The 24,746-nt window shown below is 39.0% G+C and overlaps 1 protein-coding gene across 3 annotated transcripts in view; it reads left to right on the top strand.

Annotated features, from left to right (window-relative positions):
* Positions 1-24,746, top strand: part of ripor1 (RHO family interacting cell polarization regulator 1) — a 92,596-nt gene that overhangs the window by 56,608 nt on the left and 11,242 nt on the right. For all 3 annotated transcript variants that reach the window (XM_053623170.1, XM_053623171.1, XM_053623169.1), the window contains exons 3-13: positions 1,390-1,542; positions 3,286-3,364; positions 3,816-3,839; positions 4,299-4,352; positions 11,677-11,826; positions 13,348-13,411; positions 14,079-14,122; positions 14,847-14,972; positions 19,002-19,150; positions 19,705-19,828; positions 22,956-23,897. In XM_053623170.1, coding sequence (XP_053479145.1) covers positions 1,390-1,542; positions 3,286-3,364; positions 3,816-3,839; positions 4,299-4,352; positions 11,677-11,826; positions 13,348-13,411; positions 14,079-14,122; positions 14,847-14,972; positions 19,002-19,150; positions 19,705-19,828; positions 22,956-23,897 — 1,909 coding nt within the window. The remainder of the gene's footprint in view (positions 1-1,389; positions 1,543-3,285; positions 3,365-3,815; positions 3,840-4,298; positions 4,353-11,676; positions 11,827-13,347; positions 13,412-14,078; positions 14,123-14,846; positions 14,973-19,001; positions 19,151-19,704; positions 19,829-22,955; positions 23,898-24,746) is intronic.

Consider the following 24,746-nt stretch of genomic DNA (forward strand, 5'->3'; position numbering starts at 1 on the left):
ATGTTTGCATGAGGCATCAAAAAACAATTTATCTAATAATGTGGAAAGGAAAACTCTCAGATATGCATTGTACATAATTTATTGTTCAGATTTTTTTTTTAACCTAGTCTAACCATTCCACTTCCAAAGTTACTAATGCATGAACTTCAGTCATGCACAGTGTTCCTTTGGCTGTTGTAACAAAACAATTCTGCTTAATGATTTAATAAAGTATCTATATATCCATCTATCTACATGTATCTATATGTATGTATACACCTGCAGGTGAAAAGGCACAAATTCTTAACACAAACTGAATGCAGTAACACTTGCAGAAGTTCCAGGTGTCTGTCATATTGTTATTTAGAGGTCGCAGCTGACAGGATGTCCTTTCCAGTCTGTGTTTCCTCCAAAGAAAAGCGTTCTCTCCAAAAAGCTGGCCACTAGAGTTGAGAACGTAAAGGAAATGTTGCCTTTTCTTTAGTATAAGTGAGAGAGAGAGAGAGAGAGATCATATTTTCCAAACATACTCAAATGTCTGGTTTTCTTTATATTAAGCCTCGTATCAGAGTAATAATGTCACAGCAATTCCCTGGGGTGAACAATGCATTTTTCTGTAAGAATAAGCTGTCCCTGCTGGAAATTGGCACTACTTTTGTTTTTATTTTTAGCATTTGGCCATGTTTTGATGCCGTATGGATGCAGATGGCTTCTGTGCTTGTACACACATTCCATCTTGTTGAATTAATTGACTTTTGTTTGAGGCATTTTTGTATTTCTATATTACTTTGCATTCTATTGCAAAAATAAATAAATAAAATTGGTGGAAATTTAGCCTTGCAGTACTTGTACCACTGCCAGATGGTTAAATGCTTAGATTGTTATTTTGCACCATTTGAAAGTCATTTTGAAGAAACGTATCTGGAAAGTGATGAGTGAATGTAAATGAATGTAAATTCAGACCGTTTGAAATAACTTGTCGGCGTCTGGCTGGATCCTTCTAATGAAATTTATCCAGACTTGCGGCTCTGCAGGAAAAATGAGCTTGTCATTTGAAAAACCTGATTGCTGCTTCACCCCATACAGGTGGCTTTGAGTGTTGACTTTATTATAAGTCTCCAGATATTAAAAATTGGAATTTGGCACATCCACTTGAATGGATTATTTAGAGTGTTTTGTATGCGAGTATGAGCGGTGTTGATTTCAATTTCATAGGGATGTTCGTTGCCCATGACTAATCCCTTTTGCTCTCTTGTATCTTTGTGAATTGGCAGTGAATCATGATTGAATCATGTTTAACAAGTCATATCTAAAGAAAAGAGGATGAAAGAGATCGCTTCAGAATAATTGTACTACACTTGGTTGCATTAAAAGAACGAACGTGTGTGTGTGTGTTTGTGTGTGTTTCAGGGGCCTCTCTGTGTTCCGCACCCCATCGTGTGCAAGAAAGCCTCCCTCTAGAGGAAGCAGGATGTTCACCCTCTCTGCCAAGTCACCTCCTCCAAAGGTTCCCCAGCCCGAGAGGCTGGATGAGGTGTATGAAGCTCTGAAAAGAGGACTCCAGTAAGTATACACACGCACGTAATCCTTTTAAAAGCAATGGCATTTCAAATCCAAATATTTGGCATGTCCAAGGCATGTACCACACAGTATAGTGCAAGAGTATTCAGCTGTTTATGCATTTTATGAAGGTCCATTTGCATAAAATTCCTCGCTTACAAAGGTGCAGATAAGCAGCGTTCATGACTGAAAAACAGATACCGTCAGTGCTTAATCATTGATGATTAGTTTATGGCTCTAAATAATACAATTTGAAGTGGTTTGTTTCTCAGTAGCACTTCACGTTACCATTTTGGGCTAGTGATGTAGACTCAGATGAGACGAGTCTCTTTTGATCTGGGAAGAATAAATTCCTCCTCCTCTGTATATTCGTCTTTAATCAGCCATGTTGCCAGTTTGCTAATCAGATCAGAGTGGGTACAAATTAAAAGTCTGTGAACATATATGAAGCCTCCCCTCTTTCTGACCTAATGTCTCTAATGGTGCAGATATTTTCTGGTCCCATGAGCTGCTTTCAATGAAATAATTTGCATAAATGCATATGATTTTAGGTAAGTTGCAACAGTGGATCTGCTGCAGATGCTGAGCTAGTTCATGTTTACAAAACTATAATCACTGAGCTTCAGCCGCTTTCGAATGTTTATTGGCTCTGCTGAAGTATTTTTTTTTTTTTCAAGTACTCAGTTCAGTCTGTTGGAATACTTTGCGTGCTCTGCATCCGGACCGATGTCCATTAATTAGACGACCCCTGGAATAGGGAATTCAAGTTTACCACTAAATCTCAAATAATGTAAATAGGTTTTAGCTAACATAAACAATCTTCTGGGGAATAAATAGTGTTCAGTGGTGCACAAAACAACAGCTTTTACCAAAAAAAAAAAAGAGGCTACCTATGATGACAAATTTTTTTTTTTTTTTTTTTTTTGTTTGTTCCACACCGCACGCAAGCTTATGAGCTCTGAGACTGATATTTATGCAGTTTCACAGTTAAACGTTTCCATATACAGTACAAATTCAAATGAACAGCCAATTTCAATAATGAGTACTGAGTTTTAGTGTTGTTCACAGAAACCTGATTGGAGGATTTGAACAGTGGTATTTAAACCTGTCCAGTTTTACTGTGGAGCGCTTTTGTACACTTTGGTTAGCGTTTCTGATTAATATTCCTAATCTCATTTGAAACCAAGTCATCTAAACAGTCATATCTGGAAATATACAGTCCTCTGTTATAGGAGCAACTGTTCAGAATGTGTGCAGTTGTTTCTTTCTAAGGCTTGAAATGTAGAATACAATACAGGTTGTTTGATGGACCTCAGGATCCTAAGGAAACACATTTAGATTACTCACAGTGGTACAGATAGCCAGACATATAGATGACAGAAATTAAAACATAGGAAGATATATAAAAAAAAATCAAAGAATAAGATATTAAACAGATCTGGATTAGGTGTACTATGAGTATATCTTTACATCCCTTACACTAACTGTATTTTTAATTAATCCATGACAAATGCCTATGATAGAGTTGCTTACTGCAGTCCATAAGGTGATCTAACATCTGTCCTAATATTTAAGACTGCAATAAATATTCAATGCATCTCATTCTAGTTTATCTGAGCTAGCCTTTATTACTTGGAGCACAGTAAAAAGTATTTCAGAGATTCTGTGATGACTGAAATAGCAGTCATAGCACGGCTGAGATGCACAGACACCGGTGTGTTTAATAACTGATTTCTGTGCTTCCAGGTCTTATCTGCAGGTCCATCAGATGGAGCTGGACAGTCTGAACCGCCAGATGAAGGAATCTAAGAGGAACTCACGCCTGGTAAGAGAAAGCGGTTGAGGTCTTACAATATGCAATAATAATGTTAAGATTAATGCACCTTTTTAAACCAGCTGTGCACAGCAGCAATCACATGATTACAAGGACACTTTCAGGGAGCTTGTGTTTGACCAATCAGTAACTTTCAGCATGACAAGCACCACCCTGTTAGTTCTAACCCTAACTACAGCACAGGAACTAATATGAGTCCTGATTTCTCTGGTGGAAACATGCTTACGAACATGCTTAACGTTCCGGAAAATGATGATAAGCAATAACTGAGCTTAAATAAGAACTCATATGCTTGTGATCTAAGTCAAAGAGATGCAAATCTAAACCCCAAAGTACAAAGCTTTAAGCAGAGCTATGGCATTAGAAGTGTTAGAATATGGCTTATGGTTGTTTGCATTTGATTTTAATCTTCCTTTCTCTCTTGATCTTTGTTTGCTTACAGGGATTTCTTTATGAACTGGACAAGGTGAGGGAGACACTGTCTCAGCTACAAAAACAAACCAAACTTTGATTTAACGATTTAATTGAAAATTATACATGACTTAACCGTATGCGATATTTGTTTATCTATAGCCCATACAAGATAAACCATGAAATAATTGGTGTAGTAGAAATGTTTTGTGGTAAATTACAGATTTTTACTACATTTCTGAAATGGAGGCACCTTCTTTGTGACAAAAGGGAGGTTAAACATTCAATAATTTTCTTTTTCTTTATTTCATAAATTAATAAGATACAAAAAAGAGTGGGGTGCAATGGACTGGAAAAAAACCCCCCATACATTTGTAAATTATTCTTGTTATTTTTATACATGCTACATTGGGGACTACACTGGGGGCTTTGGGAACCCAAACAAAGAAAAAGAATTCTGTCAATGTCTTAGGGTGTGTTATGAAATGTTAATGATGATGGCTATTTCCTGCAGCAAGTCAAGGTGATTGAGAGGTTCATGAGACGACTGGAGTTCCACCTCAGTAAGGTAGGCATTCTGTATATTTGGAATGCGAAAGCTTTACAGTTGCAATCAAAATTATTCAACCTCCATTGAAAATCAGGTTTATTGTCAAAATTTACAGACTTTCAGCTGTTTGCAATGGACAAATCATACAAAAGCAATTGAAACAGTTCAACACAACAAATGCTTCAAGTGATTTCCTCAAATTCAACTGAAAATGCAACTTATAATTTCTGCAGTTTCAGAATTATTCAACCTCCTGAATAGAGTCCCTCACAACAGCACAAATATGCAAAACAGGTGTTGTCTCTAATCAATAGTTTCATTAGCTGTACCAGGTGTGCTTGAGCTGGAACACATGAAATACCTGAACTGGCTAGGGGTAGAAAATGTATGAAATACCTGGACGGGGCAGAAAAAGGAAGCTATAAACGGCTGCAACCAGATTTCTGAGAAGGCAGGTTGTGAAAAACCCTCGTGACTACAAAAGACCTGCAGCAAGACGTGGTGGCAACAGGCACTGAGGTTTCAGTGAGCACAGTATGGTGTGTACTAAACACAGAAGGTTTCCATGCCAGAACTCCAAGATGTACACCACTACTGACCCAAAAGTACTAGAAAATTCTGTTCAAAACTATATAAATAAGCCACAGAAGTTTTGGGATTCTGTTCTGTAGAAAGATGATCCAAAACTGGAACTTTTCAGCACGATGGATCAGTGGTATGTCCAGAGGAAGAAGAATGAAGAAGGAACACTCTGTCCACAGTCAAGCATGGTGGTGGCTCGGTGATGCTCTGGGGCGGCTTTGCATCCTCTGGCACTGGAAACTTGCAGCATGGGGAAGGCAAGATGGATTCATTGAAGTATCAGGAAATCCTAGGAGAAAACGTCATGTCGTCTGTGAGGAAGCTGAAGCTAGGGCATCACTGGACCTTCCAACAGGACAAGGATCCCAAGCATACCTCAAATTCCACTAAAGCTTGGTTGCAGAAGAAGTCCTGGAAGATTCTACAGGGCCATCACAGTCACCTGACTCGAACCCCATAGAAAATCTCTGGTGGGATTTGAAGAAGGCGCTTGCAGCACGCAAACCCAAGAACATTACTGAACTGGAGGCCATTGCTCATGAGGAATGGGCTACGATTCCTCAGAAACGCTGCCAGAAGCTATGCATCTTGTTTGCAGCAGGTCATAACAGCAAAAGGGTTCTCTACCAAGTACTAAAGATGCTTGCCGTTAGGTGTTGAATAATTCTGAAACTGGAGAGGTCATTATAAGTTGCATTTTCAGTTGAATTTGGAGAATCCACTTGAAGCATTCGTTGTGTTGAACTATTTCAATTGCTTTTGTTTGATTTGTTCATTGCAAACAGCTGAATGTCTGTAAATAATGACAATAAACCTGATTTGCAATATATATATGGGGTTGAATCATTTTGATTGCAACTGTATTTTGCTTATTAAATATTGGAAGTTGATATAAAGAAATTAAGAAAGCTGATTTGTAGGGCACATACACCATGTCAACATCTTTGTTTAAGGGTTTATGTACAGATCTATGGTGAATGTGTATATGTGTGTGGCATACCATTTATATCTGTTAACTCGTTGCCGTCTATACTAATGCATTTTACTTTTAATTAGACCATAATTTGATACAGAATTAACTTTTGTAGCAGTGTTTATCACACGTGCACACACACACACACACACACACACACACACATATATATATACAATATATAATTCTGCTGAAAGCTACTAGAACAGCTTCAGTGCACCTTGGCATATATTTTGGCATAAGTCACGACCAAGATTCACTCAATTTATCATTCTTTGAATCATTGAATCTCTATGAAAGGAGAATTCCTCCGCTTGCATCCAGTGGGTCAGTGTTTGAGTCAGTGAGTCCTTCAGTCATGGCTGAGAGTTTTCTCCTCTTATTTTGTTTAGCAGCTCAGTGAGTTCAGTCATTCCTGTTTGGGCTCATTCAGTCAGAACTGAGGAACAGTGTATGCAGTAGTAACAGTATATGCAGTAGTGTCAGTGTTCTGTAATAGTCTGTGTTGTTCTGGCTGTGAAACTATTATTTTTCTAAATACATGCGAGCATGTTGTACAATAAAGATGATTAGCTATTTATACAATGCTCAATCTACAACCCCAATTCCAAATAAGTTGGGATGCTGTGTAAAATGTAAATAAATGTAAATAAAGACTGCAGTGATTTGCAAATCTCATAAACCCATATGTTATTCACAGTTGAGCATAAAAAATGATCAAATGTTTAAAAGGAGGAAATGTGCCATTTTAAGAAAAAAAAAATGTAATTTTGAATTTGATGGCCGCAACACATCTAAAAAAAAGTTGGGACAGGGCAACAAAAGACTGGAAAAGTAAGTGTTATTAAAAAGAAACAGCTGGAGGTTAATTGGCAACAAGTCAGTAACATAATTGGGTATAAAAAGAGGTATATTGGGTATATCTTAGAGAGGCAGAGTCTCTCAGAAGTAATGATTGGATGGAAGCATATGTTGCTATAAAACCTGTATATACCTTTCTGCATTGATGGTACCAGATGTGCAAGTTGCCCATTCCAAAGGCTCTAATGCACCCACATACCATCAGAGATGCAGACGTTTGAACTGAACGCTGATAAAAAGCCGGACTCCTCTTTACTCCTCTTTAGTATAGAGGGTGCGGCGTCCATGGATTAAAAAAAGAATGAAAATTTTCACATGTTCACATATGGCTTCTTCTTTGCGTGATAGAGCTTTAATCAGCATTTGTGGATGGGACGGTGAACTGTGTTTACAGACAGTGGCTTCGGGGGGTGTTTCTGAGTCCATGGAGTGTTTTCCATTACAGAATCATGCCTGTTTTTAATGCAGTGCCGCCTGAGGACCTGAAGATCACGGGCATGCAATATTGATTTTCACACTTGTCTCTTGCGCACAGAGATTTCTCCAGATTCTCTGAATCTTTTGATGATATTATGTACTATAGATGATGAGATATTCATAGTCTTCACAATTTTACTTTGAGGAGCATTATTCTGAAATTATTCCACAAATTGTAGATGCAGTTTTTCGCAGATTGGTGAACCTCTGCCCATCTTTATTTCTGAAAGACTCTGCCTCTCCAAGATACTCTTTTTATACCCAATCATGTTACTGACCTGTTACCAATTAACCTCTAGCTGATTCTTTTTACTAACACTTACTTTTCCAGTGTTTTGTTGACCCCATCCCAACTTTTTTGAGATGGGCCATCAAATTTAGAATTACCTTTTTTTTTTCTTCTTAAAATGGAACATTTCCTCAGTTTAAACAGTTGATGTTTTCTGTGTTCTATTGTGAATAACATATGGGTTTATGAAATTTGCAAATCATTGCATTCTATTTTTATTTACACTTTACACAGCATCCCAACTTTTTTGGACTTGGGGTTGTATTTGTTAGGTGATCATGCTGTACATTTGGCCAAAGCATGCAACAAAATGAATCTGTAAGAATCATTTAACTGAACAGACTCAAACGACTAAAGTGGTGGAGTAGAAAAGTGTTTGTCCTATCATCCGGTGATTGCAACTTTGAATCCTAGTGATGCCACAGAATCCGTGGACGGGAGTCCAAGGGAGATAATTGGCCATACTCTCCTTCCCTGCCAATCACAGCAACACTGGCCAGTCATGGGCTTCTGTAAGCTCATGTATGCTGAGGAGGGCAGATAGCACTTTCATCTGAGTGTATTATGCAGCATAAGCAGCAGTTTGAAAAGATACAGTTGGCTGACTTTACATGTCTCATTAGCTTTCATCCTTGGCAGCTGTCATATGAAAGGGGAAAGCCGGCTGGTGGGTGGGAATTGGCCAAGAGGAAATTAGGGAGAGATTTAAACGTTCTAATTTTTGCCTTTATCCGTAAACATGTATGAATATTACTAATATTTCCATAATAATTAAAAGTACAGATGAGGCAAATGAGGAAGAATGTCTGACGGCAAATGGACATGCACATGGAGACACATGCACTCTCTCTCTCTCTCTCTCTCTCTCTCTCTCTCTCTCTCTCTCTTTCACTCTCTCTCACACACACACACACACTCTCTGATATGAGTCAGAGACAGGGGCCATCCTCCAGCTCACTGAGCAGTCATACTCTGATTACACAGGCCAGAGGACACCCAGACATCTGCTGCACAGGAAGTGGCCTTCATCCTCATTTCCTCTTCCTCCTCTCTTGTTGCAGCTTTGTTTGATGTGTGATTAGTTTATGAGCACTTGGCACCACTGGGAGTAAATAATATATATTCATGAAGTCCATATGTACACACACTTTGTATGGATGTGTAGAAAGAGAGAAACAATCTTAATTAACAATCTATACACTGCTTTTTAATATGATTTGTAGAACAGTTGCAATGTGTATACTGAAAGATTCTGTGTGTATATATGAGAATGCGCCACACAGTATAACCGATATGAATAGACCTGATATGTGTTTAGCTGTTTTCCTTTGCTAGCTAAAGTATGCGTTTGAGTGAAGACCAGCTGTGAATGTTATAAACCAGACTGCACATTCACCACTAGAACACTTGGTACACTACTCTAAACACCTCCAGATGATGAGCGTTTGTGTGCAAGTGTGTAAAAAGAGAGAGTGAGGACTCTCAGCACATCTCTCAGTGCAGTAAAACTTTCAAGCCTACGCAACCTATCTGCCTTTCCTGCTCTTTCATTGCTTGGGGAAACTGGTGTCTCTTGAGCCTGTTCCAAATGTTGGTTTCCGTTTGTGAGCATACGTATCCCTTATCCCGTATCCCTTGGGAATCGTTGCTTATTCTGTGTGTGTGTGGGGGAGTGGGGGGGGGGAGTAGGGAGTGTTTCTCTGGCAATCCTCTGGATTGTTTCTGCACCCCGAATGCGTACACATGCACACTTCCACCCCCTACTAAGCTCACTGCATCTTTAATTTCACCCTCAATACCAATCATGCAAGAGTCTTATCAGAACTGCTTCATGTAGTAACTTTTTAATGGCCTGTTATTCCTGGCGTGACCTTGTTCAATGGAATTTCTGCTAAATCTGCTACTTGGAAGTGCATTTGTAGAAAGACTGCTTAGAGAATAATCCATGAGTGTTTTCGAATAAATAAACTCATTACACTGACTAAAAAATAACAACAAAAGACTTTGTGTTTCAGTCTTTTCTGCTAACAGTAGTTGTGTTTAAAAAAACAAAAAACAAAAACAAAAAAAACAACAACAAAAAGCTAAACATTGTAGAGAGTCTGAGTTTGGGTTTACTATTCACACCCTGAAAACCAGATAAATATTCTTAGATTTGTGATTGATTTATAGTCTGGAAACTCATATTTATGGAAAAGTTGATAAGCTGAGGATACAGCCTGAGTGGTTTAAAAACTGTAGGGACTTTGCACATGTGCAAGATTATGACTGACCTTAATATAGGTGTGTATATGTGTTTGTGTGTGTTAGGGGTGGAGTTGCTCAGGGGTAGGGGTTAGCTCTTTGTGAGGATCATATAATGACATATGATCTTTTTTAGGGTTTGGTTTGATTATTTGTCTTGTCCTAACGAAAAAGGTGTGCTTTAGATACAAAGGCAGCTTTAGGGGTAAGGGTAAAGGGGTAGGTGTACTGTTAATATTATCTTAGTTACTGTAATAGACCAAATCAGAGACTCAACCAAAACATTTTTTGTAATGTGTTGAAATGCTGTTTGGGGCTGTAAGGGCTCATGTATCAAGTTCATAACCGTAGTATCTTAGTAGGTTCAGTTAAAATTTCATAAAACATCCAGTGAACTAAATTAGTGTTTTACTTTATTTAAAGTTAACTTTTTTTCTGCTGCCAGCTCTCTCTTGCACAACCAACAGGTTTGGCAACCTTCCAAATCTCTATCATAAATCTACGAAACAAAAATACAAGCAATTCAATAATGTTGTTGGTTTTTTTGTTTAAAAACTTTTAAGTTTAAAAAACTTTAGGTAAATGCTGGACACGTACAGCTATTTCTGAAGTTATCAGCATGGGAAAATGTCTGTGCTTGTAGAGAAGTTAAAAACAAAAATGGCATTAGAAGTCTCTAGTTTCTCAAACTGCGAATATTTAGAAGAGCTAAAGATCACGTTCCTGAGAAATACCTTGGTTAAATAATTTGGGGATATCGTTCTACAGTTATAGGGCAGCTGGTGTTCTGCACCCAGAAGTAATATATTTATTACAACATAACTCATGTTGTCTACGCATCTTTTATATCTTAGTTGGGACCAAATGTCCCCACAAAAATATTTGACAGTTTTGAAAACTGCATTTGTTTTTGTATCAAAACTGCTTTTGATATAAAAACGTTTAAAATTTGTATTAAAAATCTAAGAGACAAACGCTTTCCTTTTGTTTACTAAGGTTTGGGTTAGATTTAGTATAGCTATGTTAATAATTATCACAAGGATAGTGGTGTGTGTGTGTGTGTGTGTGTGTGTGTGTGTGTGTGTGTGTGTGTGTGTGTGTGTGTGTGTGTGTGTGTGTGTGTGTGTGTGTGTGTGTGTGTGTGTGTGTGTGTGTGTGTGTGTGTGTGTGTGTGTGTGTGTGTGTGTGTGTGTGTGTGTGTGTGTGTGTGTGTGTGTGATATTTACTGTCCTAAATGAAGAGGAGACTGAACGGTTGCTGCCTCACTCTCTGATATAAAAACTGCCCCCTGATGAAGGCTCTATGTGACTTGAAACACCCATGCATTTCTGTTTCCTTATTTATTTATAATGGTGTGCCATGAACTGTAAATGCCACTGTTCTGCGTAAAACCAGTGACTTGAAAGATAAGACTTAGACTCTTAGTGCTGTTAGGGAATGAAGTAATCTTACTAGGACGTGCTATTTTGATAAACACACACTTCATGCCTGACCTATAAAGTGCATCCAGAGAGTTAGTGCTAGTAACGGGATTAGTACATCGGTGATATGAGGTGTGTGCTGACTAGAATATATGATGTACTGGATTGTGGTGTAGGTTTGCCAAATGCACTGCAGACAGATCAATAAAGGATTAACTATGCATGTCAGGGATAATACAATTGATAATGTAATAAAGGCCTAAAGAAAGTAAATACGGGATGTATTTGTGTTTGAGAGAGACTGAGAAAGGATTTGTGCATATTTTTGCACTTTAATCAGGTTAATCACCATCTGTATTGTAACTGAAATGTAGTTATTTCTTTATTTTGTGTGTGAAGCAGAATTGATTATATAGTTCAGTCTGTAAGGCTGTGTAAATCCACACATACAACTCCTGATGCCAGTCTGTATTCCTTGTGTTTGGATGTGTGCAGATTGACGAGCTGTACGAAGCGTATTGTATGCAGCGAAGACTGCGGGATGGAGCCAATAAGATGGTAAAGGCGTACACTGCTTCACCAGGTAGCCGAGAAGCCAGAGAGAGTCTGTCGGAGGCCAACAAGGGCTTCAAAGAATACACAGAGGTGAGTGGCATACACGTACGTATACGGTGCTCGAGACGGAGTGAAATTCTGTCTTTAGTAACGCGATGTCGAGGATACTGTCGGCTGTATTCTGGTTTAGCTGTGGCTTGGTTAGAATCTAAAATCTACCTCGTGCTTAATATCTGATAACAACGTAATGACGACATGAGTTTCAAACGGAATAGAATTGAACATAGTGCGTATTGTAGGTACACAATTACTCACTGTAGCTTTGCCTGTAGCTATGTGCCGCATCCGTAAGTGAAAAGGGACCACTGTTAGTCCACTTCTGACCAAATGTTATTTGGGTGGTAGACTGTCCTTAGCACAGTAGTAAAACTGCCCTGTTGGATCACTATGTAGACCTGCAGTTAGAGGCTATACCTTATTTTTTCCATGCACAGTGTGTATTAATCATCCTCTAGATATTCTCTGGATATTTTTAGTTTTGTATTTCTGTTTCTCAGCCTAGCAGCGGTTTTTTAAAAAGCCTGCCAACACAGCTGTACCTAATACACTCTTACCTGCACCACACACACACACACACCGTGTCCATGTCACTGCTGTGCTGATAGTGATCCCAAATAATATCTGGTCAGTGGTGCCTTGATGGTGTATTGAGCCTATCAGATATCAGGGAACTCATGGCATCTCTCATAATGACAGAAGTGTACTCCTCAACTGTACTGAGGTCAGTAGAGAACTAATCACAACTGTTGATCAGGTAGTCTTGGAATGCATGTTTTCCCACATTGTAGGCTACACTTTTCCACCACATTATCAGGACATCGCTGTTTCCATATTGAATAAAATAAAATAAAAAAAAAAAACATGTAAAACTCAGTGTCCTCAGTTAAGACCATGACAGTAGGAGGACCTGATATACCAATGCATGTACAGTGGGGTCCAAAGGTCTGAGAACACTAGTGAAAATGCTTCTATTTTGCATTCTTTTTAACTTCAATACAACAATTTTCATTACAAATTATATTATTGACAACAACTTGACAAGTAGAACCTTTCTTAGTTTCTTAGTATTTGGTACGTCTCCTTTTCGCTTTAATGACCGTGTGCACTCGAGCTGGCATGGACTCCACGAGTGTGTGCAAAACCTTCTGATCTATTTTAGATCAAATCCATCAGCGTGTCATCTGAACACATGCTTCACTAGAGTACATTAGACACTTGCTTACATTTAAATAGGGACCTAGAAATAGTGCAGAATCTTGCATATTTAATATTCAAGACTCTAAATATTGAACGTTTACTTTCTTTGTTTTAAATATTTAAAAATTCTAAAACCTTTTGTTTATTTCCAATTTTGAATGGGGGGGAAATCCCTGATTTTTCCAGACAGGAGCAGATAGAAAACTTGTTTTTTGTTTTTTTTTAAACCTCCTTTTGTTTGTCTCCTGTTTTCTCACTTTTTTTCTGCCTCATTGCATCTCTGTCTTGACATGTTTTGTTTTTTGTTTTTTTTTTAAACTCTTGAACTCTATGTTTATAAATGTGCCTGTACAGAACATGTGCATGCTGGAGAGTGAGATTGAAAACCAGCTCGGAGAGTTCCACGTCAGAATGAAAGGTATGGCATGACAATAACTACCCTTTTTCTTATCAGTCCGTACAGAAGTGGGATTTTTTTTTTTGTTGTTGTTGTGTGTTTTTTTTTTGTGATTGTTGCGGTCAAAAATGCTTAATTTTTTCTGCGATTTTTTTCTAAATTTGCCATGCAGTTTGCTGAGGTTTTTTTGTGCTTTTTTTTTATTATTTCTTTTTTTTTTGTGGAAAACTGCTTGAATTGGTGAAATTATAATTGCAGTAGTTTTGCACGGTCTGTCACAGTGACGTTTGTTGGTAAATGAGACCTTTTTAGCTGTACTCATGTTCGATGCACGTGAATTGAAGAGGACTTTGACTTTTTGTGTCGTGATGTCGTCATATGACGCGTCTAGGCCCAAATTGGAAAATCTGCGGTAATTTTGAAAAATTCCAAGCTCCTCTGAATATTACGGAGTTTGCTTGATTTTAGAGTTAATTCCTGCGATCAGACTGGAGGGACTGAATCCTGAAGGGACTGGTTCATAGACTGTGTAACTATTGCTTAATGAGTCATTTGACGAATTTTTTTTTTGTTTGTTTGTTTTTGTGAAAAAAATTGTATCCTAAATTTGTGCATTTAAGCAACACGTTCATTAGCTACGTGATGTTTATTAAGGTGAAGGTATGCATTCAGTTTGCCTCTGTTGCAGGTCTGGCTGGCTTTGCACGCCTCTGTGCTGGAGACCAGTATGAGGTTAGCTTTCGTTTCTTTCTTACTCTTTCCTTCTTTTCTCTCTGTTGTTGTTTTTTCCCATTATATTCTCGTTTTATGGTCTCTTTGCTCTGTCTCTTCTCGTACTATACACCTTATTGTCTGTCTTGTGCTTGGACTGGTGAGAGGTAAAGAGATATAGAGAGGGAGAGAGAGCGAGAGAGCAAGAAATAGTAATGTATGCATGATCTCAATGGGCTGCTTCTTTGTGTTTGGCCTGAAGAGGCTTTTATTTCTGGAGGTTGAGGCAAATTGAAGAAGGAAATGTGCTGCCACATCAGTGTCTACCTCTGTGTGATTTAAAACGCACATGGTTCGGAATTGAGAAACCTTGATTGATGAGCTCATCGACTGAGTGAATCAGCACGGCAGTCTGTTTAGTGTGACAGCATGTGAGCCGGGGGAGAGGGAGGAAGAATAGAGAGACTCGGACAGATGGAGTGATTGAAGACAGAGGTGGCAGGTTGTTATTTGAAGAGGTGAGACTTCTCTGTCCATCTGGCAGTGGGTAAAAGATGACATTCCCACACATACTCACAGACTTATGATGAAGAGATCAGACAGACTCATCAGTCCTCAGCACTGTTTGTTTTTTTTTTTTATTTTGTTCTTTCTATACACTGTGGTTTTTCAAGGCATATCAGCTTATATATACATATATATGTATGTGTAAAGACGGGTTATCATTTGTGTCCGTCCCACACAGATCTTTATGAGATACGGCCGACAGCGCTGGAAGTTGCGGGGTCGGATTGAGATCAACGGAAAGCAAGTGTGGGACAGTGAGGAAATGGTCTTCCTTCCCCTTATCACAGAGTTCCTTTCAATAAAGGTACAATCTGTCTTTATGCGTTCAACATTCCACCTCACTGGCACACACAATTTAGAGTAAAAAATGCATAGCGCATTTAAATAATGAGACATGCAGTGAATGATATTTTGCGCTTAAACATATGGGGACAATGAACAATGTGTGAGATATTTCTGGCAGAACATAGGTGAAAAAAATTATCTGTAAAAATTTGTGAAGCCTCTTCTGGTGGAAGGAACACCACTGAGACTCTTCCTGGATACTGCTGCATGAAGAATGTCAAGTTCCTCTACATGTATCCAAACATATTAGACATTACAGGAAGAGGCATTTTTTAAAAAAGGTTTTCATTAGGGTGCATTTAGATGATCAGCTTGTTGTGCGGTGCTCACCGCTAAGGTAGGTGCACTGGAACTGAGTAACTGGGCGTTTTTAACGTGAGACTAAAGTGGTGCTAAGTCATCAAGACGCATTTGAAAGCGTACATCGTTCAAAAGGCAAGCCCATTTTGAATGTTTCTAAATCCAGCATTTACCTAAAAAACATTCTGGCTTTCGTCGTCCTTCGGAGAAGACATCACATACAGTATGAGGGCTCGTCTTACTGGTTGCGAATTTGAGTGAATTGAGGAAAAGGCGTCAAATCAAAGTTATCTTCATAGGGAAATGATTGCTTCATCGACCACAGGGTTACAATTCTGAGACTGAGATGGGCATTGCAAAACCTCCCCACAGAGAAAGCTAAACTTTTTTTTCTTGCCCCCCCCCCACTAGTGGTGAACATTTGTCATGGCATTGTGCTACTTTGTGTCAGGATGGGTTTGTTTACGATCCACTTTTCATTTGTTGCTGCTAATTAGAGCTACAGTGACATCATCAAATGATGTACAGTATGGGTCAGCAGTATATTGCAGCATATAATTTTTTTCCCCAACCAATCAGAGTGCTCGAAAGTATTAGTTGAGTAGGAATATTTGGGAATGGCATCCAGTGACTAAATGATACACTTCTTCTGTGAATACAGATCAAGCCAACTAAGTAAGTTTCATCCTCCTGATTTCTGCCTATAGATATTATGATTATAATCATATTGTGGCATTGTTTACCTGACTGGCATTCAACGGAAAATAGTTAGGGTGCTATTCATAAGATGATTAGCTCAGTTGACCTCAATTGATCAGCAGTGTACTGTATAGGCATGTTTTTTATCTGAGCGGGCAAAAGATTATTATAAATTATTGGTCATTGTTCACAGCGAAACCAAACTATTTACTTAAGAATGCTGCATGTTGATGGTGAATGTGTTCTAACTCTTTGTTCCTTCTAATTGCTCTTGTACTTTCCTTTCCATCCAAATGTTAATGCATTCACGTGATTAAAATCATTTTAAAAGTAATGAGAATGATTTTCTTAGAGAACAGGTAAATAGTTTGAATTACATAGGAAATGTATTTAATCCAATCACTTTTGTAGATTATCCTGATAGGGTATCACTGTAGTATCAGTCTCTCTCTCTCTCTCTCTCTCTCTCTCTCTTTCTCTCGCACACTCCCATGCTCTCTTTTCTCCTGTTTTCCCACTCACACACACTCTTGCACACACTGCAGAGTCGCATCTGTCTGTAAAATGTTGTAGCAACCCAGTGTGAGCAGCTGGACTTTCACTTGTTTTTCTTCTTCAGTGGTTGCATGACCCACACAGGAAAGGAGCTCAAAGTTCCCAGAGAGAGCGAGAGAGAGACAGAGATGGGGGAGAAAGTTCCCCCAGAGAGAGAGAGATGGGGGAGAAAGTTCCCCCAGAGAGAGAGACATGGGGGTGGTATAAGAAAAAGAGCAATCTGTAATGGATAGGAAGTGGATGGCTTTGCAGAAGGGATATTCAAAGCTGTAGAGGAGGAATGAAAAAAATGCAGAGATGTTTATTCAAGCCATTTCTAGACTGGCCCAAGTGTCTCATCCAACAGGACTCTAGAGGAGCGCATAAGGGCACTTTCGCAGCTGCTCTGTTTGAATCTGTTGTTTCTGCCTCCTTAGTCCAGTTCATTTGAGCACATTCGAACACCACATTCAAACTTGGATGCAGTCCAAATCATCCGACAAAACCACGATACCGTCTCTGCATGCTACCAAACATGTATTGTTGCCATTTAATTCAGGTGTGAAAGAAATCTGATGATGCCTAGGGTTCTGAGAAATGTAAATCATTATTTTAATGCATCATAATATCAATAATCATATTGTTCTATAGCCCAGTCCTACCTGGGGCAGTGAAAAAGAAGAAGAGAGAGAATAAGAGGGAGAGGGAGAGATGATTGCTTGGGATTTGAACTGATGAGCACTGAGTAGCATCGTGTGCCCCAGGTGGGAGAGGTTGCTCCCTTTAAAACCCAAACTGGATTTATTTCCATTTGGTATTGAGAACATCATACACCAATTGGGGCAATTCAGTTCAGGACATTTTTACAATGATGTACACAAATTTACCATTTAGTATTGTATAGGGCTGCAATTACCGATTATTTTGATAATCAATTAATCTGTCAAGTATTTCTTCGATTAGTTGGATTACAAGTCCAATTTGTTTTTCTGTGTTTTAAAAAAAAAAGGTATTAAATGCATCTATGTGGGTTATGCTATACATTGCAAAGAATTTTTTACAATATTAACATTTTATATTTTGGAAAAAAAAACAAAACTGATTGTTGAATCACTACATAAAAAATGCTAAACAAAAGCACAAACTAAGTTTTAAGTGGTAAGAGGTTGAATGTTCTGCAGTAACACACACGTTCACTCGTCTGAACACAGTAACGTTACGTTATTCTGTAACTGTACAACAATTCTTACATTCTTATACAATTGTTATATAACCCCATTACAGTTACTGCTCTCATAAAAGCTCAATTACTTTTGTTTCTAAATATAGATAAATAGAGCATCAAACATATTTGATCAAAATGAATGTTTTAGTCAGAGTTATTGCGTTTCCTTTCTATTGTGCGCTGTTTGATTTGACGCGCATGCGTGGACTCACGCTCGTTCAGTGAAGTTTAATGGAGACTCACTCGCTGTCTGCACGAGACTTTATGTAAAACAGAAATACTGGTGTGAATTTCTAACATTTACAGATAAGGATATAAATGTATAAATGTCATTTCTGCGCTGAAGAAAACACGTCTGGAACACATTAAACAGCACACGCATCTGACACGACCAGCCACGTTAATACACTTATGAGTTTGTTTGAAGCGCTTAATATAAAACCTTCTCATGTTTTGGACAACCTGGATCGTACACTTTGCCCTCAGCAGCTCACTCTGTGACCGCCGCTGTTTTTCAGATGGGTTTTATTCATAGAAATGCGTTATTCACCGTTATGAAGTCACGTCACTGACGGGGGTATCCGCAGTCAGTAATTTTTAATTATCAATTACTATCGATTAGTTGTTGCAGCCCTAGTATTGTACTATATGAACAGATATACAGATATGTACATCCACTGTGTACTATTTATACGCAGATGGGGGATTAAAAAAACATTATGAAGTGTCTGGAACTATACTAGAGTGATGAACATCCTTTCAACAGATTCCCTAAATTAGTGTTTTGATGATGGTGGTGGACAGCACTGTCTAACACACTGGACCAAAATCTCCCACTATGAGCCCCCGTGTCTTGTTAATGGTGGACGTTGTCATCCGGGAAGAGACCACTCCCATTACAATAGAAAAGTTACCATGGCATTGTTTATTATAACATGAACATGGAGGTACATGGTGCATTTGCACTGACTTTTTATATAGTGTGCGCTGAGTATTTAGTAAACACTGCGAGACTGTAAAATAGTCTTCTGAAACTCAAATCAGGTCTTTTTTGTTGCAAAGTTCATCTGAAACTCTAAATCATTAGATGTCTGATGATGATGCCATCTCTAAATGGTGGTAGCTTTGGGCAGTCTGTGCAGTGTATCCAGTTACCCAGTCTGTTTGTGTGATAATAGGATTTGTGTCCCCAGTAGATAAAAACTGAATAACACACATTTGCTTGCCCAGGTGACTGAGCTGAAAAGTCTGGCCAATCACGTGGTGGTGGGAAATGTCTCATGTGAGACCAAAGACCTGTTTGCTGCCCTGCCACAGACTGTGGCTGTGGACATCAATGACTTGGGAACCATCAAACTGAGCCTGGAAGTTACATGGAAGTAGGTATACTTAGTGTTGTCATAGGAGTTCTTGCAAAAATAAATAAAATAAATGTGACTAATAAAACAAAAAAGATGTGCAGAGCCAAAAACCTTCAACTTTAATTCATTGTACAAATTGTCCATTTAATTTGAAAATTCAACCAAAACCACATCTAAACTATAAAATTCATCTAAACCTTAGTTGAAGTGTCTGAGGTTTTTATTGTATTCAAGGTAAAATTTGTAACAAGGAAGTAAAGGATGTTTTTATTATTTAAAATGTTCTCTAAATCAGACTTTTCATCCAAGATAAAAAAAAAATGTATCGAACATGTAATAGGACAGATCGGTGAATGTGTGAGAATGTGTCTAAACCATAAATATCCAAGTGAAGTGTCTGAGTTTTTTTTTTTTTTTCTTCTCATATTCAAAAGCACAATTTGGAACAAGGTTGTAATGGATGGTTCATCATTTAAAACAGTTGAATCCTAACACTCTTTGGTGAAACCTTGATTTTACAAAATCAATTCTGTTTTTGGCTAAATGTTTTTTTCCCCCTCTGTTTATTACAGTCCATTCGACAAAGACGACCAGGCCTCCACAGCCAGCACAGTGACCAAGCCTCCTACAGTGAATAAACGATTCTCCACCTATAGTCCTCCAGACACGCCATCTCTTCGAGAACAGGCATTCTATGTGAGTGTCTGGCTCCTCATACCAACTGAGCGTCTGTACATGTTCATCTGTATATGCATTCCTTCGCATTTCTCTGTGCCATTTTATATTTAATGTCTTTAACAAAATTTCTTTAATGTGATGCATCCAATTTATGAGTAGATCTAATGGTCAAGGCTGTTTTCTAACATAATCATGAGTCAGACTACAAAGGAATCCATCAGTTCTATCTTAGTGTCCATAAAGCTGCGCATTATGGGCTTCGTTCTTGGTAACACGTTGTTATTGTCATCCCTAGCTCTGTTTTAGCACTCTATTGATGTTGAAATCTGAAATTCTCAGTTTTGTAATACGTTTGCCCACATCTAGGTAAGTTTACTGTTGAGAGTAGTCATGGATTCCTAGCGAATCCAATTCTTAGTTTGTTTCCATCATGCTACGATGCAGTCCGCCCCACGGAGTTTGCCACCCAAGCAGTGCTGGTCCCTCCTGGACGTGTTCCGGGACGCACTGGCCGAGAAACTGTCTCAGACGCATAGCTGTGGCGATGTCTCCTCCATCAGCTTTGGACTGTCTCGCTTGCACACCCACGTAAGTGCTGCTAGAGCCTAGCAGCAATTAGCCAGTAGACCTAGGCTACGTCCATGTTAATCTGGATAGATCTGCATTTTTGTTTTAAACCGCTCTCCGTCTACACCAGTGTTTTAAAACGCTTTCCAAAAATTGCTCGTCCACGCCGAAAAAGGTTTTCCAAAAATTGCTCGTCCACAGTGAAACTGAAACTGAAACTGCTTACATCCCTATACTGTGCATCCGCTTTGGCGGTTGTCACTTCCATCAGGCATTTATTTGAAAATAGAGTTGTACAAAGTGACATTAATCTTTAACAAAGCTATCAAACTGGACGTCAGGCACAACTGCAGTACAACATCTTCCACCATCGTGTTTGTTTTGAGTTCGATGGGTCACATGACTGCGTCACATGACTAAAACTACGTAATTGTTTTCTCAGGCCACATGAAAACTAGCTTTTTCAAATTGATCCACTTGGGAGAGCGTTTTCAAAAAGCTCGTTTTCCTTGGACAAAAATGCTGTCTTGGTGTGGGTGGATGGCCAAAACATAGAGAAAAAGATGCATTTTCAGATTAATATGGACATAGCGTTGGTGCAGTAGGTTTGCAATAGGTAGCGCCTGTTGGCTAACAATGGTATATTGTTGTAGATGCAAGTGCTTCTAGTTACTAACTAGTGCATCTTTGTAGTTCTGTGTAGCTTTAGATCTGTCACTTTGGTGGGTTCTCCAGGTGGTGGCAGTTTGGAATCTCTTGGTACTCAAGAAGGCGATGTTGTGTGCATTCGTTGAAGCTTTGTAGATCTGTGTAGTTGTAGGTTGGTTGTAGTTCAGTAAACTAGAACTCCTTAGCAAACACACACACACACACACAATATCTATAATTGCATCCAGTGATTGCCATTCTTTTATTTTGTGGGGTGACAGAGTGGCTGCAGCAGAAGTTAATTAGAGGCAGGATGTTAGGTGTCTGGGCTTGATGCCAATCTCCAGTCATTCCGAATGGAGTACTGGGAGAATGATCACACTAATGCCTGACAGCAGAGGCTGTGCTCCCCTATGACTCAATCGCACATTTACTCTTTATTTTTCTTTCTTCCTTTGCCTCTCTACTCATTCCAGTAATGTGAAATTAATTAGAGGTGACAGCATCCATCTAAAGCACATAATTACTGTTATACTTTTCCCTCATATACTTTTTTTTTTTGTTGTTTTTCTTTCCTTCTAATTTCTATTCCTGTTACATGAAAGCACTTGGAAGAGAGCATTCATTAAAGGAATGCTCCTGTGTAGTTGTATCGAATCTCAATCCACAGCATCTGCAGTAGGGATGAGTGATATGGACTTAAAACAAGATCACAATATTTTCTGGTATTTATTGCCATATCAATATCAGTGATGATATAAATATAGTACCATGCACCACTGTTTTTGGCTACAAGTGACAGCTGCATGCAGTCTTGAGAGCCTCAGAAACAAAAACGTTGATCTAAAAGTAAAACTGATTTTCTGTAATAAAATCAGTTCCAGAATGTAGAGGTAGCTCCTCGTTTAGCGATGAACTCCTCAGCTTCACGTCCGCCTTCCACTGTACTCGTTTTCACTCTGCATGTGAGCTGCGAATGGGTCGCACACAGAAATACGTCATCAACTTGGCTTTATCGTTATTATTGTGGGGAGAATTTTTACCAGTATATCGCAAACCATGAGATGTCGCCCATCCCCACTCTGTAGTGCATTTGTGATTACTCCTTATAAATTTGAAATGATTAAATGATAGAATAATGTAGAGTCAAATGTAAAAGTATGAGTACTTTTATTTCAACCAACAAGATGTTCCTTCATTATCACAAATAACAAAAATGAATACTAGCGAATGGTTAGATAAATGTAGTAAAAAACTTAATAAATTATATTGAAAGGTATCCCACCATCAGCAGTAGTCCAGCTTCCTGATGTATCTTTTGTAACTGTGACGGATATCACACACTGCTTTCTTAAGATCAGTTCTGGAGGCTGAGAGGATCATGGTGAAAAAAAATCTTTTCTAAATACTTTTCTGTTGATTGTTGTCTTTTTGGGTATACACCCATTTTTGGTTTTTAATTTCCTGAATTTGTGTCAATTAAAAAAAAATTTTTTATTTATTTTTCCCCCCATTCAAATACCATATGGGTGCAATTTTTAATTAATTAATTAAATTATTTATTTATTTATTTATTTTTAGAAAATTTATAGCAAAGCTGTTTTTATGTGGTATTATCCAAATTTTGAATACTGGAGCAATGCAGTAAAACGTTTTTACGTTTACATTACTTAAAAATTCCTCATTATTAAGTCATCCCATCTCTGATAGGACTTTCTAAATGATGAATTTTTCAGAGCTTAACTTACTAATAGCCTTGAATAAAGAATGAAACAATGTTTCATCATACAGCTACGATGTGCTAATCACAAACACGATACAGATGCATAAGGTAGAGGTTAGGTTAAAAAACACACACATTTCCTTTTATATTTACTGTATCATTCTTTTCCCTTTGTCATTTTCTCACTGTCCTGTTCCCTCTGTGTAGAACATGTTGAGGCGGCAGGAGGAGTTGGAGAACGGTACAGCGTGGTCGAACTCTTCTGAATCCTCAGACGATTCATCAAGCCCTCAGCTGTCCCAGGGTCTTCGACATGCCCAGAAGAATCTGGTGCAGCCTGAGGTGCAGACCGCTGCTCCTGCCATTGACATCTCCTTCGCCCCCCGCCAATCGTCCACCTCCACTCCCACCCGGCTGGCCAATCAGAAAGAGGAGGAGGAGGAGGAGCAAGATGAGGAACTCCAATCAACTCCAATGACAGTCACCACGGAGGCTGCTGGGACACAAGCTGTGCCCAATGGCCATACCCGTTTCTCTCGTTCCCTGAGTCATATCAGTGAGAGCAGTGTGGATGCTGCCTTGAATGAGAGGTCTGTCGGGGAATCACTGGAGCCCAGTGTAGTTGTGGATGTGGCCCTGAGGGCTGAGCCATGCTCAGTCATTCCCGAGCCACAAGTTGACCAACACGTTGTTGATCTAGTCACTCTGTCATCGTCCAGCTCTGACACCATAGCCCCTATAGCACAGGAGGACTCTGATTCAGCTGTTAAATGTGAAGAGCCTACAAAACATCCCCAATCTGATTCCTGCACCAATAGTGAGGAGGACTCTAACTGTGCCTCTGTTGATAATGAGGCCTCAGTGCAGCATAGTAATGCTCTAACCCCCAGAACTGGTGACCTAAAACAGACCCAGGACCCACAGGACCTTCCCAAGACTCACACTGTATCTGTACAGGCTGTGAAGCCTGGGACTGAAGTAGATTCTTGGCCAGGAGGTAGTGGAAAGATGGAAGATACTGTGGCAAAAGACAGCGGCCTGGACGAGGCCCTCAGCGCTCTTCTTTCTTCTCTGGATGACTACAGGGGTCAGTTTCCAGAGCTGCAGGTGCTGGAGCAAGAGCTCCGCCTGCTGGAGGAGGCACTTACTGTGAGTTAACAGCATGCTACACGTGTGCATATTCTTACTTTGTGAATATTCCTGAATATTGTTAATGTCAAAAATATATATGTTAAAGCTCAGGTTACTGCCTGTGCAGTTTCGCATGCTCTCCGCATGTGTATGTTGATTTTCAGTTTCGTCCCACCAATAAAACATGGCACTTGGATACGCGATATTGCCCCTAGGTGTGAATGGCTGTGTGAATGTGCGTGTGTATGGTGTCCTATGATGGATTAACTCCCATCCACAATATGTTCACAGGATGACACGCGTACCCAAGATGAGCATTTAAGCCTGATAAGGTCCTTCATGCTGGTGCCCATAATTTTGCAGGTTTTTAAAGATGTATAATCATTTTATGAATCTCTATAATGCTAAGGCCAAACCATTTCTCACACACATTATAGTTAGTATTAGTTCTGTGCTTCATTTTATTTATTTATTTATTTATTTATTTTTTATTTTTTTATCAAAGCAAGTGTCTGCGATGTTGTGTGTGTTTGCGTGTTTCCATTTTGGTCTCAAATGAAATTTCTAGTGTTTCTCTAAGATTACTATCTGCTGCCATCTGTGTGATCACTGACGCCAGTGTGTTCTACAGAGAAGAAAGATGAAAGAGGATGTGAAAGTAATTTTGAACTCTAGTCTAGGGACCAGGTTTCCACCCTTCCTGCTTCCACCCCACAACATGAGAATGTGTTTTTGTGCGTTGGATTCAGGGTGGTACACTACTAAAAATCTTTCACTCATGATGATAATCATTAACATTTTTGTTGACTAGGACGGACGAGTAACTACATTCTCTGGACAAGAATGTAGTTACGCTTGTCAGTTCAC

The sequence above is a fragment of the Ictalurus furcatus genome, chromosome 4 (genome assembly GCF_023375685.1).
Source record: "Ictalurus furcatus strain D&B chromosome 4, Billie_1.0, whole genome shotgun sequence".
NCBI lineage: Eukaryota > Metazoa > Chordata > Actinopteri > Siluriformes > Ictaluridae > Ictalurus > Ictalurus furcatus.